At 38.6% G+C, this 25,786-nt stretch overlaps 1 protein-coding gene across 2 annotated transcripts; it reads right to left on the reverse strand.

Moving 5' to 3' along the window:
• Window positions 1-557: 557 nt before the first annotated feature.
• LOC116998249 (toll interacting protein) lies at window positions 558-25,533 on the reverse strand. Of its 2 annotated transcripts, XM_033063750.1 has the most exons (7): window positions 25,285-25,533; window positions 18,557-18,706; window positions 16,397-16,579; window positions 15,205-15,357; window positions 13,270-13,360; window positions 9,520-9,540; window positions 558-4,003 (listed from the first exon to the last, which is right to left on the reverse strand). In XM_033063750.1, exons 1-7 carry the CDS (start codon window positions 25,315-25,317, stop codon window positions 3,789-3,791), a joined length of 846 nt encoding a protein of 281 aa, XP_032919641.1. In that variant the 5' UTR covers window positions 25,318-25,533; the 3' UTR covers window positions 558-3,788. The 2 variants fall into 2 exon arrangements, with proteins under 2 accessions (XP_032919641.1, XP_032919642.1); XM_033063751.2 differs by lacking the exon at window positions 9,520-9,540 and having other exon boundaries at window positions 25,285-25,433.
• Window positions 25,534-25,786: the final 253 nt, after the last annotated feature.

Raw genomic sequence — 25,786 nt, forward strand, 5'->3', positions numbered from 1 at the left:
AAGTGAGAAAGAGAGGCCCAGGTACCTTTGCCATCATAGTACTAGAAAGAGATGCTATGCAAACCATATCTTTCAAATTCATTTATCATATATTAGTAGATAAAGCCAGCTCTTTTTGTAGCTGGAATAGCACACATGGTCCATTTCATAACTTCAGTTGGACACCACTCTCATCCAGATTCCTCCATCCTTCACACTGCAGCATTCCCTCCATACCCACACACTGTTCTTCCCTCCTCCCTTACCCTACAATGCTGTCCTTCCAACAATGCAGCCTCACTACCGCTTTCTTCTGTCCTCCAGACCTGCAACACCAGAATATTTCCTTGAGAAAGTAGCCCCTAGAAGAGTCAGAAAGAGGCATCTACCTGTAGAGGAATGCTCCAAGTACTTTTGAGCATTTACTGTTACTGTTCCCACCAGTCTCACACTAAGAACCAGTGTAATTTGCCAACCAATGTTCAATGCTGAATAAAAGACAGTAACCAGTTCTTGAATTTTAGATCAGTCTATAGACAAAGACTCACATTGTGGTGCTCTCCAACAGAGACATAATACACTTTCATTCAGATGATACATTTATTAAATTAGAATGAAAAAGTTAATGTACTTTAGAGTGCAAGAAACACATTTGGACACTGGACCTCAATACAGAGAAACAATGTCTTCAGAATAATTACAGCAAAAAACATCCTCTGTACGGTATTACATACCAACCAAACAGGCAATAATGTTTATAAGGGGGAAAAAAAACCATTCAGTACCATCAGCAGATGCAAAGAGCATTAGAGAAATTGCAAGGATCTAGCTAGACAAAAAATGTTCCTACCTTTAGCAAGTTGAGGCTCTTGGCAGGACTCAAACTATACTGAGCACTAACTTTTAGCAGATGCCTGTCTTATACAGCTGGCTTTGGCTCCAAGCTGCTGGAAGCTGTTGAGCAGAGGAGCAGCATCGAACACAGTATTACCCCATTAGCATTTTCTGAAAAGCTACAATCATGACTGAAAATTTGTTTTAAATAAAAAAAGACTTTCAGTTCCAATACCTTAATTTCACAGACCCTAAAATAAGTAAACAGTCCCTGCCTTTTTTAATCTCTCTCCAATTCCAACCTAACAAACAACTTAACTGGAAGGATATGTATGCTGAAAAGCTGATGATTTTGTTCTTCTTAACAAGAGAAATATTGATGTAAGAGTTTAATCTCTAATGCTTAATTAAATAAAGACAAAAAAATCCACAGAACAATATTTAAGTATAGTGTAAAACAGTGAAATCCCTCTACTGGCCATACTGCTCCTACATATCCTATTTTCAACTCAAATTTGTACCCTGTTTTGCATAACATTTGCCTAGGAAAAAAATACGGACTAAAAATATATCTAAGAACAAGAGTCTCCCTCAGAGGGCCAGAGCTCAGTTTATGAATAAACCTGGCTAGCTTAACTTTTGCACTTACCCCTTCCAGCAGCTAGGACTGAAAGGTGGTTTTGTTCTATACTTGAAATGGAGCTGTAATAGGATGCAGTACAATTTACCAGCCATTAAGTTGAACCGTGACCACTTGCTTTTATGAAAAGCTGCATTATGAATCCCACCATTTTAATATAAAAATTTAAATATGTACATTTTCCCTGAATTCTTCCATCCCTAGAAATCCATGCTATCTGTGTAAAAGTTAGAGCACAGGACTCTTCCTGGAGGTATCTAAGCATTAAATCCTTACCAACATTCATCCTTTTGGGTCGTGATGTCACAAAACACTGTGCTATAAAGACCAAATGCCTCTACACCTACTCAACCACTAAATTTACCATGACTGTAGGAAAGGGGCAAATTTCTTGAATACCCATTTAATTTTAGAAAATAAAAGTGTGGCAATTCTACAACTACAGCACACAGAACTATAGCCTTGAATTTCATTATTCAAAGTCCAAATAGAGGATGTTTAAAGACACTTATGCTTTCAATGGGAAATTCAAGATGTTAAGGGATTCATAACAAAACTTAAAAATACACATTATGAAAAGACATCTTTAAAAGGTCAGAAACTGGGATGATTTTTGGTGCTGTATTTTAAAAGTTTCAGTATTATTTTTAATGATTAAAAAAATAAATATTCATGCTCTACTGCCAGTGTTACCTAAAGGCTACTTGAATGTAATGTGGAGGGGGATAAAATCAGCTTTCTAACAGATAATAAAGAAAATATTTTAAGCATAGGACAAGAAATAAAGTATGGGGGAGAAGAGAATATGGGTCATCGATCCCTATTCCAAACCTGGCTTTAATGTTCTCATGAATCACTCAAGAGCCTAGATTTCAAGTGTACATTCATTTCAACTCTTGAAAATATAAAGGTCTATGGCTATTGTAGAAAGTGTTTGAAATCAAACATTAAAGAGACAAAACAGAACAGCAACATTGCACATCACTGGAAAAATAAATTGGTGCATACTATTTAAAGTGCATTACTTTACAAAAACAGACACCGCAGAAATTCATCCAACAGGTGTAACTGGTGCATAACTGTACGATTCTGCAGCTCCAAAATCAACTCTTACTTGAAAAAATTACACTAACAATAAATACAAACACCTCCTCTGAGGATCAGACTGTAACTCAGATATGTTAAATTGTCTCTCACGAAGAATTTTATTTCCATCTGCATCAAATAATAAACTGACTACAGCAGTTGTAGTCTAACAAGTCACTGAGCAATTCATAATGCCATTCTAAGACCCTGAAGCTATTTTTCGTGCTTATTTCTTATTACAGGAAAAATACAATCGTTTTCCCACTAATGTAAAGCAATAACTTCGCTGAAACATAGGTATAAAGAAAGAAGCTTTATAATCAGATCATAGATATCTGCTTTTTAATGTAAGACAACATCTTAAATAATTCTTTACTGCTTCAATCATTTTCCAGGTATAAGTATCTTTCCTTCTGCACTCATCCTTTGAAATAGCCATGGGAATGCAGAAGTAGTAGTTAGAGTGCAATTAACCATGGGAGTACATTAGGGCTCAGTCCCGTTCTCTGCTACAGCAATACATACTGTATGAGTTAAAAGTTACCTCCTAAAATTTTGCTGATTCATAACAATAGTATGTGGGAGAACAAAGCCCCAAATGCACACCAGAAAATATATTGCTTTGGTGCCCAATGACTAGATTGAATAGAAGATGCCCATTACAAATACCAACAGCACAACCTAAGAAATTTAGCTTATTAAATTAAAAATCTTCCATCTAAAAGGTGTGAATATATCACAGTAATAACTAAACACCACAGGATAAGAAAGGGTCTCTCCTTTAATTTCTGGCAAAAATAAGCTGCTTGCTGAAACCTAAATACTTTTAACAAAAGAGTTGTGTTTAAACAGCAAACCTTCCATGGAAAGATTCTTTTTTTCCCAATCTAACAAACACTAGTAAAACTTGTACTGCATAGAGTTACTTTGTAAGAGCAAGTTTATGAAAAGGGGGAAAGAAAGAAACAAAGCAGCATTATTCCCCATCCCATCAGAATATAGCCACACAGGGCACAGCTGATAGTAAAGATGCTTTACTGCTCTATTGTAGGACATAAGCTAAACTGAGTATGTACAGACTGAGAAAGAAAAGAGAAGATCCCACTGTCCAAAGAGAAAAGGGATATAACCTGTCACACATGATGCACAAACAGAAAGCTGTTGGGAAATTCTTCCTCTAGCTAAATCCCTGGCTTGGCAAGTAAAAATAAGTGGCATCGAGGACGGGGACTATGCAGGAAGTGGACATCTATGACTCTTCAGCCATCTGAAGTAAGGAGTTGATAGCTGCATCCTTGTTCCCCCTCTGAGCTTCTAGCACTGAGCGGATTACTTCCCTGTCCATGTTGGGAAACATGTCCTGGATAGATTTCAGGTCCTCTTCATTACACAGGTGCTGAGGGTTGACCGCAGGAGGTGGTATTGCCACTGGTACCATGCCTGGATTACAGACTGCAGGCATCCCTACAGGTTAAAAACAGAAGAAAGAAGCCACAAAACATACATGAGTAAGGGGGAAAAGAAAAATAAATAAACCCACAACAAAAAATCCCAGTGATTTTGAAGACAAAAGCAGCTCATGGCTTGTCCCAACCCACCAACTTCAGCATTTATTTATTTTAACATGCACTCCAGAGGAGGAAGACTGCAGAGATTATACCTACACTGTTACAACTGGAAAATATTTTTCTGGAACAGGTTTTCTCCCCAAGATCATATTCCAGAAGTTATAAACTACAGTATGGCAAGAAGTACTGTTCAAAATTAGGTACAATCTGCATTAAACAGGTTCACACATAATTCACTAACCAAACACTAAGCTCATCAGAGAAAACTGTGGTTGGTTTTCCCCACCTTATATTTTAGTTCCCAATGTATTTATGTTGTGATAAAAAATGTTTTTTCAAACAATATACACAGCTGATATTTAGAAAGAAAATGAATGCAATCTCCAGTGTATTCAAAGGAAAGCACGGTACTTTGGTCCACTAGGAGACTGGACCACACAAATAAACAATTTTTAGCAGATGTTTTTCCTGGCTAAAGTTCCATCCAGCCTGCAAAGTCACTACGTGGCAAAAGAGCAACAACTCTAGGGGCACATACTGCTTTGCTCATCTCTCTTCCAGAAAGGACAAAATTCATCTGACCTGTGATTTTTCATTAACTTCTTGTCTATCCATGTAAAGTAAAGCACTGGCAGTTTATAGAGTTTTAGAAAATGGGTTTTCCTATTCCTGTTAAAAAAAATTACTAGACAAAATCTCTTTTTCATCACTTAAGAACTTTTATCATTAAGCACAGAACCATTGCTGAAAACACTCCATTTTGTTAAGTACAAAACTGAAAACAGATAACGGTACGTACTACAGTCTTTTGTTATCACTTCTGAAAATTGTGTATTTCACTTCTCTGTGTGGTTTCACACCCTTGAGTATCTTAGTCCCACTCCCTTATGTGTTAGCTTCTGCAGTTCTCCTGCAGAATTTCTAAGGTAGGGCACGGAGAACTACCTGCAGCTAGACAGAAACAAATTCTAGTACTGGTTCTCTATTTGCTTTCAAGCATTAACGCACTGTTTCAAAGACTATTCACCTGAGATTATTATAGAGCAGTCTATAATAATACAAAGATCTTCATGTACAGTAATGACCAAATTGAGAAATTGTCATCAAATATCATTCAAGATTATTCTTCACACATACTTTAACACCAGACTTAACATATAATTTTATTTCCCATTTATTACAATGACATCCTTCTGTAACCTGTGTCAGCCAGAGAGGCTTAGAAAACTGCTCAGTGTTTGTTTTCACAAACTGTCTTAGTCCCCTCCCTTAGTTTTTTAAGAAATCTGATGCACCTCACCAAAGGAGGTGCATCAGATTCAACTCCTTTCATTAGATGAATAATTACCTATTTTTATTTGTTCATCAGCTTTTTAAAGTAGATATTAAACCATAAGATTACCTTTATTGTATCAGAATATCATATGACAGAAAGAATGCTTAGGAAGTAGCATATTCCAAATGCAGCTGAGAAGGTGATATACACAGACCACACTGTTCTTTTTCATGTATTCAATTATCTTTTAATTTTAACAAACAGGCTTCTCCTACACAACCATGTCACTTCCTCCTAAAGTTTATCTAGCTACATGTTTGGTTTAAAGCAGTTCACTCTAGTCTTCCTGGGTTTTAGTCACTCTACACAATAGAGAAAATGGTTACTTCAAAAGTGTTTTGAATAGAAGTTTCACTTTGCTATACTCCAGTCCCCTGAAAGCAAGATTTCCTTCATCTGTTATGGTCTAACATTCCAACTAGGTTTTCCTGAACTACCTTACATACTTATATCTTTATTTAATTACATGATTCCAGATTTTCTGCTTCTTTAAAATAAATAATTTCTGCTTCTTTTACACATTTGATCTTCAAAAGCCTTGTTACTCTACCTCCTAACCAGTTTAGATTTAACATGTAATTTAATACTTTCATATCTCCATATATGGGAGATGTACCAATTTTTTTCAGAAATATACTTTACTGCCTTACTTCATACTTCTTAGGAGTTTCTGAGTGTTGGTTTTGGGTTTTTTAAATTTGGCACACATTTTCTTTGAACATCCAGCTTCTTTTACACAGGTTTTAGTTTACCTGTTTGCTTTCTATCTATGACCTTAATTACTTCCCTGTAAGTTAAGCAAAGGATGAACTATTTGCACAATCACCATTATACATCTTCAAGTAAGATCTCTTTTTGAGAATCAGCTTTCATATATTACTCAGGAGTAGATCAGAAGCTGCTTCTCTTCTATTGAATTCTGACTAACTGCTCAAGAATCGTAACAATAAAGCCTATGTGTAACGAATATAATTTTCACAAGTGCATCTTCTCAGACTCATCTCTTAATATAATGTCTGAAGTACTTATGTATTTGAAAATATTGCAATTATATCATACTACTTCTACACAGACCTAACATCTAAAGAAGAGCAAAGAGCAGTTTCAATACCTATCTTGTCTCTTCAAGATTTTCTTCAGTCTAACTATTTATTCAGGAACGTCTATACTAACTTTAACATGTACAAATGTTTTAGCATCCCAGTGACTTGTTTTTTCTGTCAGCATAAAAATACTACATTATAACTGACATTCAAGGTTGGTCTGGCTGACCAGGTACACTAAGTGAATATAGTCTGACTGCGAGCACTGCACCCAGGATTTCACCTGATATACTCTTTTCTATATTTCTTTCCTCATCTTGACTCCTGTCCTATCTGAAGGGATTCATCACTGATTTGTAAACACCTCCCTATTTATCTATGTTCTTCAATTTTGATTTTAAAATTCCCCTAATAATCATCTTAAGTTTTATTAGCAGGAAAAATAAACAAAACCTAGAAGCTTTAAGTCTAACACACAGGCTGCATCTACTCAAAAAGGTTCATACTGAGGCATAATCTCATAAATTTGTTATCTGCACACTGGAATCATATTTCTGCCAATGCATCTGCGTCACACATCTACCACAGGTATCTGTCACCTCTTCTGCACCACCCTAAACCTTGGCTCCACAGCTTTTTACAGCCTTTGGATCACAATCCCTGGAATTCTGTCTGGCACTATGTGTTTGAATGGCCCATCAAACACCCTGCAGGCAAACCACTGTGCAGACCTCACCAACACTGCAAATACACTTCACCCAATTACCCAGCAGCATTTTGCACTGCCTCTTCTAGAGCTTCAACAAGCCTCAACTCATTCCTCACACTGTCTACAAACAACGTAGGCATTTAAAAGGGGTATGAGAATATGTGTAGCCTCAAAAAATAAAGTTGCAAAGTACCTGATGGAAGTTGTGTTTTACTTCTAACATAAACTTCCTAAAATTTTTTACTAAGTCATCAACACCCTAAGATTACACACAATCAACCTGAACAGCGTATTAACAGTATCCTACAGCTTACCAATACTGTTTCAGTGTCTTTTTAGTACCAAAATAGAATCAAGACTAGAACAGTTTTCCTTACTGCTTTCATCAAAAATAGGTAATTATGAAGCCAGACATCTGGACAGACAGTAGCCAAAAAGCATTATTTATATTTCCAATATAAATAATCAATTTAAGACGTAAGAAATTTCTTGACTGTACTGTTTCTCACCAAGGATTTTCAAAACTCATTTTCTCAGCTCTTACAGTTTTAGCTTATGCTGTCTACAACTAGACTGCAGAAAAATGGAGTTAGTATCACAGATTTTTAATAAATACCTCCATGATAAATGCTTATTTTTCATGAAACTCAACATTCAAGCTATACAAATACCAATTTAAGAGTACTTTGGGTTTTTCCGCACTCAGGCTAAAAGCATCCATAATTTCTGATTTACAAAATAGTAAGTAAGATATAAGCATAAAACTGAAGAACTAAGCACAGAAATTTAGCAAATAGATAGATATATGTAGTCATTAGAGAAAGTTATAATGGGCTTCCAAATTATCAATGTTTAGTAAAAAGCTGCTTCAAGTTAAAAAAACCTTGTATCACTGACATGTGAAAACTGGAACTAAACAATGTAAGAATCCACTATCAGTGGAATTGTGGACTCCTGTGTTACTGTCAGATATTAGGTACATGTTATAAATCAGAAGAATGGAGCACTGTTTTCCAATTCAGTGAAATGGCAATGGCAAGCATGCTGGCATAAGCAGTGACATTCCAATACATGAAACAATAGCAAGTCAATTGCTACAAGCAGCAATGAAAGCATCAAAGCAGAATTAACAGGGTAAACTTTTTTTCCAACTGCATACAAGGCATTACACACTTGTAATTTTATTTTCGTTTTCAGACAAGTGCCCTAAGTTTAATTTTTTAACTCATTATCATTCTGTTCCATGCATAGACTCTCAGAGTAAACTCAGGAACCTTCTCAGCATGAATTCTTTCATTTAAATGAAGAAATTTGTAACCCTTCTCTTAAAAAAAAAAAAAAAGTGTTAATGATAGTTGCTCCAAGAACAAAATCACTACTAAAATATACCTGTCATCTCATTTTTTAAATGTTGCTTCTTTGTAAACTACTAGAAAAGTTAAGTGCATGAAACAACAGAAAAATGCTAAAATTCCACTGCTCTGAATAAACTAAATACGTTGTGACAATCACAACAGTTTTATTCACAGCATCTTTCTGAAATTCAGAGCATCAAGAAATGACATCATATCTCACAAGAAGTAATTCTAAAATTTTCTGAATGTATTTGATTGAAGACCAATGCTTTTATCAAAGATAGCAGTGTCATCTTTGCATAATTCCAAATCAAAAATGTCACAGTAAAGGAAGTCTAAAATGAAGGAAAATTGATTTCCTGTAACATGCTTTGCCTTTAGAGTTATAGCCAAGTACTTAACTTGGATCTAAAACACAAGTGCATGAAAAATATGCACTGATGAAAAAAGTGTCACTTTTTAAAAAGAAAGTTTATTTGAAGATTAATTAAGGAAATTAAGACTAAGGCAATTAGCACGTTGTCTTCTCAGTGTCATCGTAAAACTCAATTTTTTGCTTTCCAATTTACCAAACGTTGTGACATTACCTTCATTTCCACTAACCTTGCAGTGGCCAAACTGCAAAAATTATGTTTCTCTTCTAGAAAACCAATACTATCACCTAGTATAGCTCACTGACTTAGAACAGCTTCAGAAGAATATCGTAACACCACATTATATTCATCAACACTGCTATCAGCAGTTTAACCATTACAGCTCAAAGCTAAGCAGATGCCTTTAAAGATTTTCCAACAGCTTAGAGAGGCTTTAATAATTTGAAGAAGATGCATTAAATTGTTCTACTGCGACAAGCAAGTGGCAATACCTTGTGACACAGTCTGCTGTAACAAATAAAGCTGTTTAGGTGAGTTCATGCAAAGACTCTTGAGTCAACGAGGACGGGAGTGCGAAAAGAGCTTGGAAACTTACCCAGAGCAAAGTACTCAAGCCCTAAAGACAGGTGAAAATGAAGGGACAAGGGGAAAGGAATAAGACATGGGAAAGAAATATTAATCTATTTTTAAAAGGATATTAATTATTTACCTTCCAAAGGTGAAAGTAGGATAAAATGAGGCAGTTGGGCAAAACCTAAACTACCTAATACTAAAAAACTAAATGCTGCTAGTCCAGTCTCTCAACTAATTTGCTTTGGCACCCTGAACAAGTTTCCTAAATATGTTGTTTATGCAGAAGTAACAATCAGGGGAAATGTTGCCAAAACAAGTAAGCCACCAGGTGTTTGCAGCAAGGATTCTATTTTACAGACCACAAAGGACAACATACACCCAAGGTTTTTTGAATAAATACCAGTAACATCACAAGCTAACCCACGATTCTCAATAAGGATACCTAAAGGAATAATGTACATGCACACACAACCTTGCCTCAATGAAAAGTGATATTCTTAACGCTGACAGGACCCAGAAACACACAGGTTTTTAACACACTTTTAACATGAGAGTTTATAAAATAAGTAACAGCAAGTTTCCTATTTAACTCATGGATATTTAGCTTATAAGAAAGCTAAACTGAGCTTGCTTATTGAACTAACATTTTTTAGCTCATAGTTGTCTGGTACTGTTCACTACAAGAAGATACTGCAAGTACCAGTATATCAAAATATTCTACAGTTTAAATTAAGTAATCTTAAGAAAAAGAAACAGGAGGAGGTGGTAGATAAACTCAACTTCTATAATAATATCAGGGTTAACAAGTTCTAATTTTTGCATACCCAATCCATAGATACATCAACTATGGCAGCTATAGCTTGTAAGCAACAGCTAGTGCTGTTGTCAAGTTTTCAATTGTAAAAATTTTTCAGTTAATTACCACGGTGCAAGAATATACTATGGCCATTCATAACACAGCCCCATCTACCACCAAATATGAGGAAATGAGCATTACTTGTGTTCATCTGCTTACCACAGTGGCTATCTGCTTGTTTCTAGTGTTTACTCAGCTTTTATGACAGAGCGTGACAGTAATTAGCTGCTTCAGCAGTAATTAGAAGGCTGGTTAATTAGAAAGTTAGTTTTGAACAGAAGTTTTCTGTTACAGAAAACCAGCTTGGCCTTTGTGATACACCTAAATTTGACTTAACCATCTCTCTTTAAAGCACAGTTATTTTGGACAGTTAACAAGTAACTGCTAAAACTGGATAAGCATTTTAGTCCAGTCACTGTATTTCCATCATAGATAAGACTTCAATTCTGACAATCTACAGTAGAATTCCATTTATTTCAAATATAATAAACTATTCAATGATACTCTTCCACTCTTCAGAAGGAAAAGCAGAACTTGTTTACTGACTACATTAAATTAGCTGCACAGGTGAAAAACTTGAACTAAAACTATGCAAAGTAGGAGCATGCTGATGTCCTTTACCTTTCCTGAAGCAGTCTCAAAAAGAAGAGAGCAAACATTGTACAGTGTTGCAAAGGAAATGTGCAAACAGAGTGGGCCCAGAAGATGCAAATAGTTCAGTTGTGCAAGGAAGGTCAGCATTTTGCATGCACCTTCCTGAGTTTATAGAATTCAGAAGGAGCATCTAGTCCAGTATACAGAAAGTATTTCAGAAAACTCCAAGATGTCTTCTAAGATGCACTATTGTTTCTTTTTATAATTTCAAATTACTTTTATTAAGCCATGAAACATCAGAAGTATTCTGCAGCCAAGTCACTTTCCAACTCCAAACCTAAACATCCAACTAGTTATTATGAGTGGGTCATTGATTAGTGAGTAAGTCAAAGCTTTAGAACTCACAGTGCTTCGGGAAATTTTGATGATGTCCACATAAATTCTAGAACACCAAACACAAAGGACAGTAATATTTTAAAAGAGTAAAAAATACCAAATGTAGGTTGAAGGTGAGTAGTAAAAAGTTTGGCATTTATGAAGTCAAGGAAGTATACTCAACCTTTCCCAGAACAAAAGAAGAGTTCCAATCCAGGGGTGGAACTTTGCAATGCTTTAAAAATACAAGTCACAGATGCTGGAAGAATTCTGAATAGAGAATAGTATTATAGCAGTAATTAAAACAAACATGCTGGATCTTGGTAGAAGGGCAATGTTCCACCATATAGATCCCAAATTCTTAGCTACTAAAATGTCAGACATTACTATTATTTGCAAATTATTAGTTATTTCTTCACTTGTCCAAATAGAAAATATTCTCAAGATAAATAATTTACAGAATATCCTGATTTGAAGATCCAGTACTTGCGTAGCAAGTTTGAAGGTCTTCTACAAGTTTTATCTGTTCAATTCTATGTCAATTACACATGAAACTAGTCTCTGCTTCATTTCTTCTATTTATACTCTGGCACAGAAATTTTGTAATATGAATATTCTTATTTTAATCTATTCAAGAAATTTGCTAGCACTTTCTATCAGATCTTTTAACTATAAGCAAGATGACTGTGTTTGAAGTTCACTACAGAAGATCTACAACAGAATCACCCTTTGGAACGTAGACTCCAGTTCAAAGCACTTCACTAGCAAGTCTTAAGACAATTAAGATACAGAGATTAAAAAAAAAACTTAAAATTAAGCAAACTGCACGTTTTCATCAGGGAATAAAGTATGCAGCTCAACTTTTCCATATTTTGCTCTAACTTTCCCCTCTAGAAATGAAACAGGAGGTATGCTTTCTAACTTACATATACAGTCTTCTGTTGATGAGGTTTGTTTCTACAGCAAATGGAATTTTAAATTCATCTCCTAGTCATTTTAAATTCAATCATCTCCTAGTCTTACAAAGGAAAAATAAAATATATGTATCTGTTGTGTCATCCCTTAGCACTTCAATTATGTCCCACACACACTATCATTCATCCATAAACTTGCACATAAAGAAGTTAAAAACATGTGAATTTATCTCTTACTTTCCCTGAAAAGTACACAAACTACTGAATAGATAGCCATAGAATAAACTGGAGGTTTTCAGAGTTGTATGTGAAACATACTCAACTGAACTTACAGTTTCCTTATTTCCATACTTTAAACTTTTCATCTTTAACAGAAAAATTACAAAACATAAGTTAACACATCTTTCTCTACAAATCCAAAACTCTCTCTAAACCAACCAAAAGCACTGACAATACCTGCTGTAGTTTATGTAAATACATCAAAAAGAGCTATCTCAGAGCTCCCTAACGTTTTTCATTCACTGAGTTGTGAATACTTCACATGCTGTGCAGCAAGTTTCTTTCCAATAAAGCATCTTCAAAGACCACAGAAAATTTAATCCCGGTGTGGGCTACAGAAGCTGCAGTTCCGACAGCACAATTCATTTGGGGCACTCTCTCAAGTGCAAACAGCTTCAGACATGGCTTGCCACCATTTAAGTAAGCACAACTTACAGTGCAGCCGGCTAGATAGCTATTCAGTGACCTGATCGAAGTGTTAAATAAATACTCAAAAAGAGAAGCCTTCACGACTTGATAGGATGAAATTTTAATCCATTGAATCAAACTCATGCAGCTCTATTAAACAGGGTACAAGACTGAAGTCAGACCTGTACTTAATTTGTTCCCTCTTCTCATAAAACTATATAATGGGAAAAGTGGCTAAGGAAGAACTGCTTCCTTTACATTCCTAAAAAAAAGGAGTAATTTGGTATTTATTTCTGCAACACCCTTCATCTGGAAGGTTCACAGTCTTCAAGGAGAGAAAACATACCTGCTATAGGCACATATCCAACTCCTTGCTGATATACAGTGGGCATCAGGACCACTGGCTGGGGCTGCATCATCATGGCAGCTGGCAAAGACTTGACAGAAAAAGCACAGATTAGAACAACTCAGGAAACAGTCAAAAATGCCATCAATTCAAAGTGTTGCAAACAAGTCATCACATTGCAATCCATGCTCAATAGCACAATATGACTATGCTGAGTGCTAATCTGTATTAAGCAAAATCTCAGGCAAACTAACTGAACTACCATCTTTCAAATGGCAATTAATTTGCCTGTGAATCAATAAAAACATATCATGTCAAACTCGTCTCTCACAAGAGTGATGAAATGTTATCAAAATGCATTATTTTAAAATACAGGTTTAACCAGCTTTTGTGCTTTAGTCTTGCAAAATGAATATACAACATACTCATGGTAAATTAAATATTAGACAAAATCTGGTTTTTATTCTTAGTTTTCATTTTTAAAAGCAGTACACTGCTCCTTGAAGCAAATTTTAGTTTAAATCAATTATTTTTGAGGTAAAATAGTGCTTCAAATAAAATATCAAATTAATTCCATTCCTTTTTACTACCACAATTACTTCAGTTACATTTCAGTTCAGTTTGATCCTTGAAAATATTAAATATTATGAACAGGGAGACAGTTTTCAAGGTTAATTATAAACTCTTTTCTCCCCAGGGTAATGAAACAACTGTTCAGATCTGGGGCAGAATGTGAATTTCAAACAGCAGGGAATATCTGTTCCCAGCTGTGCACTTAACAGAAGCTTGGAACTTCTCATGATATACAAGTAGGAAGCATTCAGGGCTGCACGTGCTACATGTAATCCAACAGCTACTTGAAACAAAGGTGACAGATGAGGACACTCCAGGAGCTGCTAAACAAACCAGTGTAAGTCTGCAGCTCATGACCAGTAGCAGCAAATGAACAAGAAAGGAAGTGAAAACCAGTGTCATCTGAAAGAGCATTCCAACTACCCAAGAAACACCTAAGACAGAGAAGAGCTTCCATTATTCTGCTTTTAAATTGACATGAATTTTTAATGATTTAGGAGGGGAAAGTTATGTTAGATTCCATAAAGCCTTTTAAAAATAATTATTATTAAAACAGAAATCACAATGGACCATTTAGCTGAGGATTTATTTTTTATATATATTACATGTGGTAAGGAAACTTTCCTGTCTGAGTATCCAGGAGCCACTCTGGCACCCACTCCAGTCTGTAACTGCTGAGACTGAGGCCCCTTTGCAGTGGGTGGCTCCAGTGACCCCTGGGTGCCCCTCTTGGCTCCCTGCACACCCCACACTCACAGCCAGACAGGGTTTCCTGACCAGCTCAGCCCTGGGTTTCCTACAGCAGTGCCTCAGACATCTGGATCCTTCAAATAATTTAATCATGGTGCACTAACACAGAAACAGCTCGAGCTGGTGCCTCCAGGGAGAGCCCCTGAAGAAAGGAATCCCTGGGCTTTTCCACCCTCACAGTCTGGGGTCTTCCCCAGACTCAGCAGCTCCTGCTGCCTACCAGTGTCCAGTCCCCTGGCCAGTGCCACAGGTCCCAGCACCAGGTCATGGTCCCTTTCCTGGGGCCCCACCTGTCCCCAGCCAGGGCACAACCTGCAGCTCTCACTGCAGCTGCACATCCAGTACCTGCTCTCAGTGTAATCCTCAACAACAGGAATAAGCAGAATTTTGGTAATTGCAAAACAAGATAAATACCCATTTGCCACCTCACCACAAAGTATTTATTGTCTTTACAAATATTTTTGACTGCTACTCCCAGAATTAAGTATAATTATTTTAAAAGCCAACACATGCTAACACACAGTATGGTCCAAGAGATCTATGTCAGTCTAAAATATCTCCCTCCCACTCCTTAAGAAGCTTCTCTCCCTTCCCACCCCAAACTCAGCTTACCGTGTATGACATAACCAGATTTATCATTCCTTCCTTGTCATCACCTTGCCTTCCACTCAAGCTATACCATTCATCCTCCACATTTCCTTGTTTCAGAGACTCAGGAATTGTAATGTGTGTCCAAGCAATGCGGTCATCCATTGAAAAGGCTCTCTGAAATATAATTTGAAAAATATTAACAATTAATTGTCCTGAAAGAAACCCTAAACTCAAAATTATCCTTGACTGACACTTCACTTTTATGCTATTAACTTTATTAATTTTATTCCCTTTGAAAATACTGAAGTATCAATATATATTTTGGCCATCTCCTTTCCAACAAGGATGAAGGACACTTTTAAGCAGGATTATAGATTGATTGCAGATATTTAAATTGAAATTGAAAACCTGAAGCAGAACACTCCAGAAATACAGCATCCTAACATCATCACAGGCTGTGTGAATCTCATGACATCACATCAGAGGCCAATACATGAACATAAACAACTTCTGTTTACTATGACAGGCTACACAGCAGATAGAAGTTCTGATCTACATGCCTGTTGCAGCAATGAAACAGACACTTGAACCAATTAGCTAAGCCTTAAAGCAGCATCCAAAAGCCTCGCTTGTGTAATGACCACACAGCTGCTGCACTGTCATGCTTTATTATATACAGTGAGAGAGGCAACAAAAAAAAAGGCAAACCATGACTTTAACCTTAGCTGTAGCCTCTTAGTTTCTCCTAATAAATCCTAGTGACTACACACAGTCTGTATTTGACAGTTTTATTCTCGGAAATTCCAAACTTGGGAAAGCTTCCAAGCTCTTCCTAGGTTAGAATACCACCAAAGAATTTTCAAGAAAAACAGCACTGTAAAACAGGCTATTTTTAATAGCGACAGTGAAGAACATAAAGCTGCAGGGCATTTTGATAGCCAAGAGGAGATTAAATAGCACTCAGAGATCTTTTGCTTCTCTTCCTTTGCAGGCAAGCCTGCTGATGCCCCTTTATCAGCTGCCAAAGAAAAGTAACAGTTCTGACATACTTGGGGAAGAGCAAAGCCTTGTGAATTTCTACTTTTGGAATTATGAAAAATTTTTGTCATCTCCCAGAGAACACGGCTAAGGAACTGTCTGTGCTAACTCATTCTTCAACCTCAGTACAAGCCAGAGATGAGGAGGGGTAGAAAAAATATATAGCAGTTCTGACCTCATCAAATATCTCTAGATAAAAGGAGTCCACACCCGGGGGAACAGTGCACTGAATCACTTTGTTCCAGCGGGGGTTCTTGGCTCCATTATGTGCTGTTGGAGTTTCATACACAGCGTATCCCAGCCTTATTCGACAATACGGATCCATGCGCGTCATCCCGTAATTCTTTGCCAGTTTGGCCTGAAAAGAAAAGAAACCCAGGAAGTGTATAATACTGACATTAACTTGAGAAGTTAATTACTATTAGTTCACAGTAAGAAACAAATATTGAACAAAGAACTAGATTAAATTCTGTGACAAAGAGTTAAAAAAATACAGAGAAACAGCATTCAGATTGAAACATAAGCCAGTAACACCATTAAGTGTCTAGGAGAGCTTGAAAAGGGAACATCTTTTTAACCTGTTATAGAAAATAACATCTTCACTGTAGCTAAAATAAATTACTTCATACCAAAGCACAAAATACATGATTACAAGGACATTGTAACAAGTTCAATTTTTCCTTGGGTGTCTTATCTCTAAAACACAATCACAAGTGTAATGTCGTAGGTAGCCTGCTCTCCTCCACTTGAATTCTTTTAAAGGATGAAATACAGAAACCCAGTACCTTCAAGAATATCACACAGTCCAAAAGCACAGCCTGCAAAAGCCTGCAAAAGCAGTTCAGTTGAGGTAAACTAGTCACAGTAGATCATATATTTCAAAGTGATTAAACACTTATTTCAGCATGTGCACTCAATAGCAGTTAATTCAGTGGACAACTGAAGGCTGCACATTACTATAAAAACAGATGCTGTACAGCATCAGAAGGGATCTGACAAACTTCTGCTGTAACATCAGAAGACTAGAACAAAACAAGGCGATGACAGTCCTGAGCACAACACAGAGTACTGCTGCACAGCTGTGCTCAAGCAGAAGTCGGGCTTTTTGGATGTGCTGTTTCTTTGACCTGTACTAAGCAGCCCTTGGTTCTTTTTGTAGTAAGACAAGTGACAAACCATGGTGCCCCAGGGCATCTCCCACCCACAGGATGTTTACAGAACTCACAACAGTCGAGGTCCTGCACTGTGTAACATTTACCACAAAGGCCGCACCTCAGGCTTGGAAAGCCCTTTTCTCCTTCAGGGAACATAACGGTTCCTCAATTCATACATTAAAGCTGGTGAGGAAAGGTCTCAAACTGTTTCTTGTAAATGTGGACTTTAAAATAAAAGTAAGAAAGCTGGCATCCAAACTAAGCCCTATCTATACTCTCCATTTGTGGGATTCGACAGCTTATCAAACTTCCATCACAAAAAAAGGCAATAATCAGCTGTGCTTAGACAAACCCACCACCATCCCTACATATCTGCAAGGAAAAAAAAGCAGCAAATTACCTCCCCAGAAACTTTTTCTGATCTTCCATCGGTTTATTAGTAACAGAATTAAGGGATGCTGTCTGACATACTTTATCAACACATATTTAAATACAGTGCACTTCAACCAGATTTTCATCTTCTATAGATACATGGTATAGAGACCATGGCAAGTCTCCTATCCATAATGTCACATGTCTCAACACACAGCCAAGATCCCATAGCATTCCTGCATGAATTCCTAGACAGATAGAAAAGAGTCTAGTCTGTTGTACTGCCATTCAGAAGACCCTGACAGGCTAAGAGAAGTGTACAGACAGGAATCTCCAAGTTCAACAAAGGAAAAACAATATATATGACAATAAGACTTTGGGCCACTCTGCTGGAGAAGAGCTTTGAGGAGAAGGATGTGGAACAATAATAAGGGAACTGCAGTTTCTTATAATATTCTCAAAATTACTAATGTCTTCCAATATTAAGTACAGGAACTACAGGAAGCCTCTGAACAGAAGTTTTCAGAGAAACCTGTTCACTGTAAAAAACCCCATAAATTTATTTGATTACGTGCTATAATAGCAAGGTTTACAGGAAATCGCTGCACCAGGCAGCGATGAAACATGAAAATGGACAAAATGCTGATGTACAGAAAAATGAAGCTACAAAACCTTTAAGAATGCCTATCTATTTACAAGCAATTTAGGAACTCAAATTCCAATACAAAATCTTTTTGTGTCCACCAATTTTAAAAACTGCATTAATTGTTTAAAATTACTTAGTTGTACAAAGATGGCATAATTTATACCTGTACTACAGTAATACTGAGTCTTCCTACTGTGCCCATTGCTCCTCCATACTGTAGCTGCTGAGCTGCCTGGGCATCCAGCTGGATTTGCTGTTGCTGCTGGGTTGGGGTAATGCGAAGAAAATCTTGAGGAAGCTCGCCAACAAATACCTTAAAAAAGAAACAGGAGAAAAGAGAAGGCTTTAAACTTTTAAAATGGGAAAGAGATTAATATAAATCAAAGTGTAACAAATTAAAGAGAATTTAGACTTGTTTTGACAGCATGAACAAAGAACTAATTAAATGACAAAACTGCCAACTCATGTAGAATGCTTTTTCAGAAACAATAATTTCCAACATAAACCTCTCCAAAACAGTAGGACAGACAAAGCTGCTCTGCAACTAAACGTTTAAGGAGTCGATACAAAAGTCACAACCACTAAGTTTTACAACACATCCATATATGATATCTGATGACATCTAGTTCTTTCACTTATTCATCACCCACATTGTGTATAATTGTTCCTGTGCCAAGACACAACACAGTGCTTTCATCTAAAAGGTCATTTCCACAGACACCATCAAGACAGACTGTAAAACAAGATTCCTATGGACCAAATCCCGCAACACAATAAAGATGTCCTAATGCTTTCCCAGTGTTAAACATAGCCAGCCTGCAACTAACCTTGATGACAAAATTCCCCCACATTCCAAACAACAATGCAGGAATTAAAAATCTGGCCCATCGTGGGAAAGAGTCAGGACAAAAAGTAGTAGTAGGGAATTTCTGTCACAGGGACCAATATGCATCAGCACAGCCCATGAGAGTTTCTGTTAGCTTTACAGTATAAAGGGAAAGTTTCTACCCACTGCTTGTCAATTCAACAACTCTGATTGTTTCTCGGTTTTAAATACTCAGTGAACATTATCACTTCAAATACATTCAGAGAGATTGTAATTTTAAAATATCAAAGATCTACAATAAAATTTAAAATGCAAAAAAAAAGTGTCATAGAAAATTTTTAATTATGCTGTATTCATTTCTGCTTTCTATAGAGTGGATTCCATATTTAATACAGAACTGTCTAGCTCATCGAGACAAATGACAACGCAATTTCTCACGTTGCAATCCCAAGCACGATTACTCAATCATGTATCTGGCAGATGCATGCCTACAGAACATAATTTAAGAAGCTAACAGGCCTTGAGGACATAGCTTTCAAGATTACACAGCATTTGCATGTCAACATTGCATCTTGGAGACAGAAATTGCAGGTCTTGCCAAATCACATGTATGACTATTTCGTATGATTATCTGAGAGCCTCAGGATCCTGGCAACGGTAGGTGTCACATGCCAAAAAGGAAGTTTATCTGAAAAGTTCAGGAAGAAGCACTGAATGCCTGCTGCTGGGTTATTGGGAAGCAGAGTAAAAAGGGAATCAGTTTTGCTTACAAGCAGCTTAAAATTTTACAATTAAAAAGCAGCTGAAGTTTTAAGAAGTGGAAAGAAAAAATCAGGCAGAGAGCAGAAAAAACTAAGCTAGAAGTTAATAATAAAAGAAAGCATATTTAAGTTTGGCTGTCAAAGAGACGTGATGTAACAGCCTTCTCATTGGAATACATATAATTTTAAAAGAAAACATAATCCATTTAGGCAAAATAGGAGCAGGACCCCCTCGAACCCTACTCCTCCAGGAAGTTTCTAATCTGATATTATTAGCACCTCTAGGAATAGACATTATAAACATTTCCCATAGTCAGAAGTGATGGTTGCACCCTTGAAATCCCATCTCTGTATTATGCAAGCTCCCTCTGTTAAACTTCAGAAAACAGGATAGCCTCTTTTGTCTTCATCTTCACACGGATACTGGAACGCTTAAGTCATTCGCAACAGAAGTCTAATAATAGCTTTTCCTTTTGAAATTTTATTTCATGTCAGTTAGCCAACATCTGCTCCAAAATAAAATAAACGAACTAATCTCTATACTGCAGTCCAAAGGGGGAAAAGTCCACAAAGGACCCTGAAGTCTTCTTACAGCAGCTAAGCTGATTCTAGATTATTCAGTTACCTCACACAAAGCCACACTCTTATCCTAGAACTGCAGAACTGACATACATAGAAACTAAAACCATCTAGTGATAACTAAGTCCTCAAAAGATCTGAGTGGCAAACCTATCCAAAACAGAAAGGGAAACAGGAGATGCACACACCCATTCAGTTCTGACTAACACTTGGTTCACAACTACTGGCGATACAGTAAACTATCTAGGAGAGGTGCTCATTGAAGGAAATACACTAGTCAGTGTGTTCTTACGCTAATTATCAGCCGATTCCATATTGATGGAGACAACTCAGTATCATACAATCTTTCTATCTTTAAAGAAAACAGGTCAATTTACATCTTCCTCAAAGCATTTAAAAGCAGGCACATAATTGCCACCTCCCAACCTGAATTAAAAATACAAAGTTACATAACCAGAATTCAAGCACAGGTTTTATTTTAAAAGCAAGGAAACCATACATTACAAGGTTGTGTCACTGATCCTACTCCACAATCGCTTTGAAACAAACACACTTCCCTCTACTACACTTCAGAAAGAATGTGAAATTCAAGCATGTTCTGTGACTAGCTGCAGGACAAAAAATTAATTCCATTTAGCAACAGGCCAGAGATGGGACTACAATTCAGAAGACAAAAACAAACCTGCTTTATAATCACTTTCTAATAAACCTTACTGACATCATTGCATCTCCAAAGTATGGATTATCTAGAAATAGAATAACATTGCCCCTCCCATGTGCTACAACCATGTAAGAGGTAGTTTTACGGATCTTCAGGGTAGAATTCTGCAGGTATAAAAACTGCATCTCAGCTTCTTCAAACTGAACATGGTGTGATATTCTACAGCTATTTGATGTAACTGAGGATGGGGCTGTCTCAGTCTCACCTTCCTGCTTCTTATGCAACATGAAATGGTGCCAGAGAGTTGTAAAGTGGGTCAGTGTATAACACTGATAAGAAGAAACAAGGTTGGAGGTAAAGGGAATAGAAGGTAAGTTGTCAGAACCCTCAACTCACTGATTCTTCAAGTACTGTTACCTGTGTAAGGGAGGGAAAGGGACACAGAGCCAAACACAGCCACAAATGCCCTGACTTACAGAAACATATGCTCAGACTCAGGGAACCATAATTAAGGTTACCACACTAGCAATTAACAAAGAAGTCTAACATGAAACTTCTTCAAAACATCAAAGAGCTTTAAACATCCAACTACTCAAAAATTTACGGCAATTCTCCTTTATTTGATTTCACTGTTTTAAAGAAAAAGTGAATGACAAAATTTTGAACTATTATTCTATGCTTTACACACTGAAGAAAAAAGTTGTACCAGATAGGAAGCATCCAGAGGTCCTCAGAGAGCTGATATTTGTTCAAGGCTGCTCTTTAACATCTTTGAAAGGTCATAGAGATTAGAGGAAGTCCCTTCTAACTGGAGAAAGACAAATCTCATACCCAGCATTCCAAAGAGCAAGAAGGATGATCTGACTAACCACAGGCAGGTCAGCTTCACCTCAGTTACTAAGAAATTCACAGAGCAAGTGCTTCTGGAAGACATTCCTTGACACATGAAGAAAAAAAAAGCCTATCAGGGATTAGGAATAGCCAGCCTTTACCAAGGCTTTAAAGAATATAAAGTTGATGAGCCATCTGCCTTCTCCAAAACAAGAATACATGACTAAGGAAAATGCAGAAGGTATCAAAGCAGGATCATTACAATCTGAATGGGTGGAGTACTGTATGGGTGAAAAACTGACTGAGGCATTGAGCTCGGAAGCTGAAGTTCAGTGGTTAATGACGCTGGAGGTTGGTGAAAACTGAAGCTGGTTCAGAGGTCTGTATGGAAACCACCTTCCGTGTCTGATATTCTTACTCAGTAACAAAAGCACAAGACAAAAGGCATCCTTAGTTTTGAAGATGACATTCAACTTCAGGAGAAATGACTGGTATACTTGAGGACAGGACCAACTAGAGAGATGGAAGAAATCACTGGCAGGAATCTCATGAAATTCAAAGGGCAAAGACCTGTACTTTGGCCAGAAAAATGCCTGGCACCAGTACAGACTGCAGAGCAGCTGGCAGAACTGCCTGTACCTGTACAGAGGTGGAGAGCAAGCAAAACATGGATGAGCAGAGAGCTCTTGCAGCAATGAATCCTAACAGAAAATGTACTGGATTAGTAAGAATCCAGCCAGTGGGCTGAGAGAAGGAAACAACTGCTGAACCACATCTGGAACACTGCAATGGTTTGGGGCCAGCAGCACATGAAAAATGATGCAGGGAGCCCAGCAAAGATCCACCAAGAAGGCCCATGAAAAGAGGTGGAGCACTTGTGAGGTCAGGCTGAGGATTTGTTAGAATAGAAGAAAGTTAGAATGCACCTTGTAGCAGCATTCTATCTGCAAGGAAGTCATTGAGAAAACAGACCCAGGTTCTCCTCTGAGATGCAACACAAAGAGAAAGGAGATCTCAATTGTTAACCTGAAATGGAGCACATTTCACATGAATAAAGCACGGGGTAAAAATATCTGCAAAGTATGGTGGGAACTATGGTATATAAGCATGAGTTAAAAATTAAAGACAGAAGGAGTGTCCACATGACATCTGTGTCTACGCCTGGAGAAGTGAAGGCTCTGGGGAGACCACAGTGCACCCTCCAGTCCCTGAAGGAGCCTACAAGAAAGGGACTTTTGACAAGAGCATAAGAAGTTTTGAAGTCTCAAGGAAAAAAACTCATCAGTGCCACTACTCACCAGAGTAGTGATTACTATGGAAATTAGGAGCACAAGTCTATGCAGCCATAGGTTGGTACTTAATCTAATTTTGAAGGACCTGATGTATTTGCCAGCATGATGGATAATCATGAAGAGTAACCAGAGTTATTTTGGGCATGATTGGCTAGATAAGGAATCACAAATACAACGTTTTGGTGTCTCAGTTTAAATCTAAAGCCTGGTCAAACTGTCCATTAATACTCTCAGTTGTAAAAGGTATCACTTAGCAGGTCTTACATATTCAGCTACAGTTTAGATTTTAAAACCTGTTTTGTTCATGAAAGATTACATCCTGAAAAGGGACAGTGATACTAACAGGATGAATTCTGCTTCAACTGAACAGCAATAAGAAATTTTAGTTGTGCACCAAGTAAGCAGCATTACAAACTAGAAAGTGCAGGTGTAAGACTGGCAACAGCCCACTTTAGTTTCTTAACCACACGAAACAACCCTGAATATTTTCTTGCTTGTTCAAACAGAGAGACTGAACTGTTCTCTCCAGCAGTAAAGAAAAAAGCAGCTCGCAATCCTTTAGCACCATTTAGTGGCTATTCATCTGTAATGCAGTTGCGTATATAGAAACTAGTAGAATTTTATCTTCCTCTCTGAAGAGAATTAAGACAGGCTGGAATGTACCATATCACCACCCTCAGTTGTGAATGCCTGCTTAATATTGCATAATTTATTCATTCATTTGAAAACATTCAAATCTCTAAAGTGGGTAAGGAAGAAAAGCATGTACAGCAATGTTAGGAACATTGTTGCAAAAAAACCAAACCCAAAACCTGAAGTCCAGAAAGCCAAAGTTGCATGACATAAATCATCATGCTCCTTTTGTCAGGCTTCAAGCAAGTTTAGGAAACAAAAGATTGCCAACAGATTATACAGGAGTACATGGGAAATTCTAGAACAAGAGATCTAGAAGAGTAAAATGCAAGAAGGACCAGGCAGTTATGATAAATAAAACATATAAGGCACTTTAAGGAGTAAAACTGACGACCATATCATATTACTGTCACAAGAGAAGTGACAGCAGTGCAGTTTTTCAAGATTAGCAGTAACCCACCTTACTGTTCTTTCTACCAGGCAGCATAAATTAAAAAAAAGGTAGCTGTTTCTACATAATAAAATACAGCAGTGAAAATTTATTGTTTCTTAAGAGCACTCATTTCACCATAAGCAACATCATATTGTCAATGACTACCAGATCCTTTCAGACAGGAGGAACAGACCAGAACAGCACATCTGTAGAAAGCTGATGTTGTAACACCTCACATGTAGAACAACCCGAGGTGAGGTATGATTATCCCTGGGCAAAACCAGACAGTAACATATTCCCAATAAACTGTCATCACCACCACCTCCCAGAAGGCTGGTAAATTGGTTTTAAGACGGCTCAGCTCCCGTCCAACACGCACGCCTACATCCTACACTGGATGCGCCGTTCCAGCTTTCAGGCGGCCCCGAGCACAGGGAGCCGCGCTCTCCTTCCAAGCTAAAGCGGTTTAGCTCCGGGTCAGCGTAAGCATTTTCCTCCTTGGAAAGGCCTGTGGACAAAGAACGGTCAGAACAGCCGCCCCAAGGACTCCGCGCAGTTAGGAGGGACTTTCCCCTCCCCTTTCCCAAAGCCTCTTCGGAGATGGGGAACCGGGAGGCAAGGCAGACTTCCCTCCTCCGCATCCCAGCAGCCTGGAGAAGATGAGAGGGCTTTTCCTCTCCCCCCTCGGGCGCGGAGGGAGCTGGGGCAGGGCAGGGTGAGAGACACGGAGCCTCCCTCCCACAGCGGCGCTGGCAGAGGCCGGGCGGGCCCACCGGGGTCTCCAAGCTTCGGGCCTCGCCCGCCCAGCGCGGCGAGCGGTAACGGGAGATACCACTGAGCAGGCCCCGCGGCGGCGCCGCGCCCGCAGCACTCACCGGGCCCCGCTGGGTGGTGACGGTGGTCGCCATGGCGCCTCGCCGGGGCCGCGGCCGAGACCCTTCCTCCTCTTCCTCCTCCCGCCCCGCCAGGCCGCCGATGCCGCTCCCAACCCCGATCCCGGTCCCGCCGCCCGTCACTCAGCACCGGCCCCGCGTCACCTGACCCGCTCGGGCCCGCCCCCGGGGCCGCGCAGCTGCGCCCTCTTGCGCATGCGCCTGTGCACGCAGCGGGCAGGGCGGGGAGCCGTCTTGCGCATGCGCTGTCCCGCGCTGCGGCCGCCGCAGCGGAGCGCGGCGCTGCGGGGGTGCCGCGGCCGGTAGGGGGCGCCGCGGCGCTGCGGCGGAGGCGGGGCGGGCGCGGCGCCTCAGGCCGCCATCTTGGGCCGGGAGCGCCGCTCCCGCTCGGCCGGGGCGTCCCGGGGACAGCGCGGGGTGTGCGGAGCGTCCCCGGCCCCTCTGCCAGCCGTGGGGACCGTGTGGGAACGGGAACGACTCACTG

Source organism: Catharus ustulatus, chromosome 6 (genome assembly GCF_009819885.2).
Source record: "Catharus ustulatus isolate bCatUst1 chromosome 6, bCatUst1.pri.v2, whole genome shotgun sequence".
In the NCBI taxonomy this organism is placed as follows: domain Eukaryota; kingdom Metazoa; phylum Chordata; class Aves; order Passeriformes; family Turdidae; genus Catharus; species Catharus ustulatus.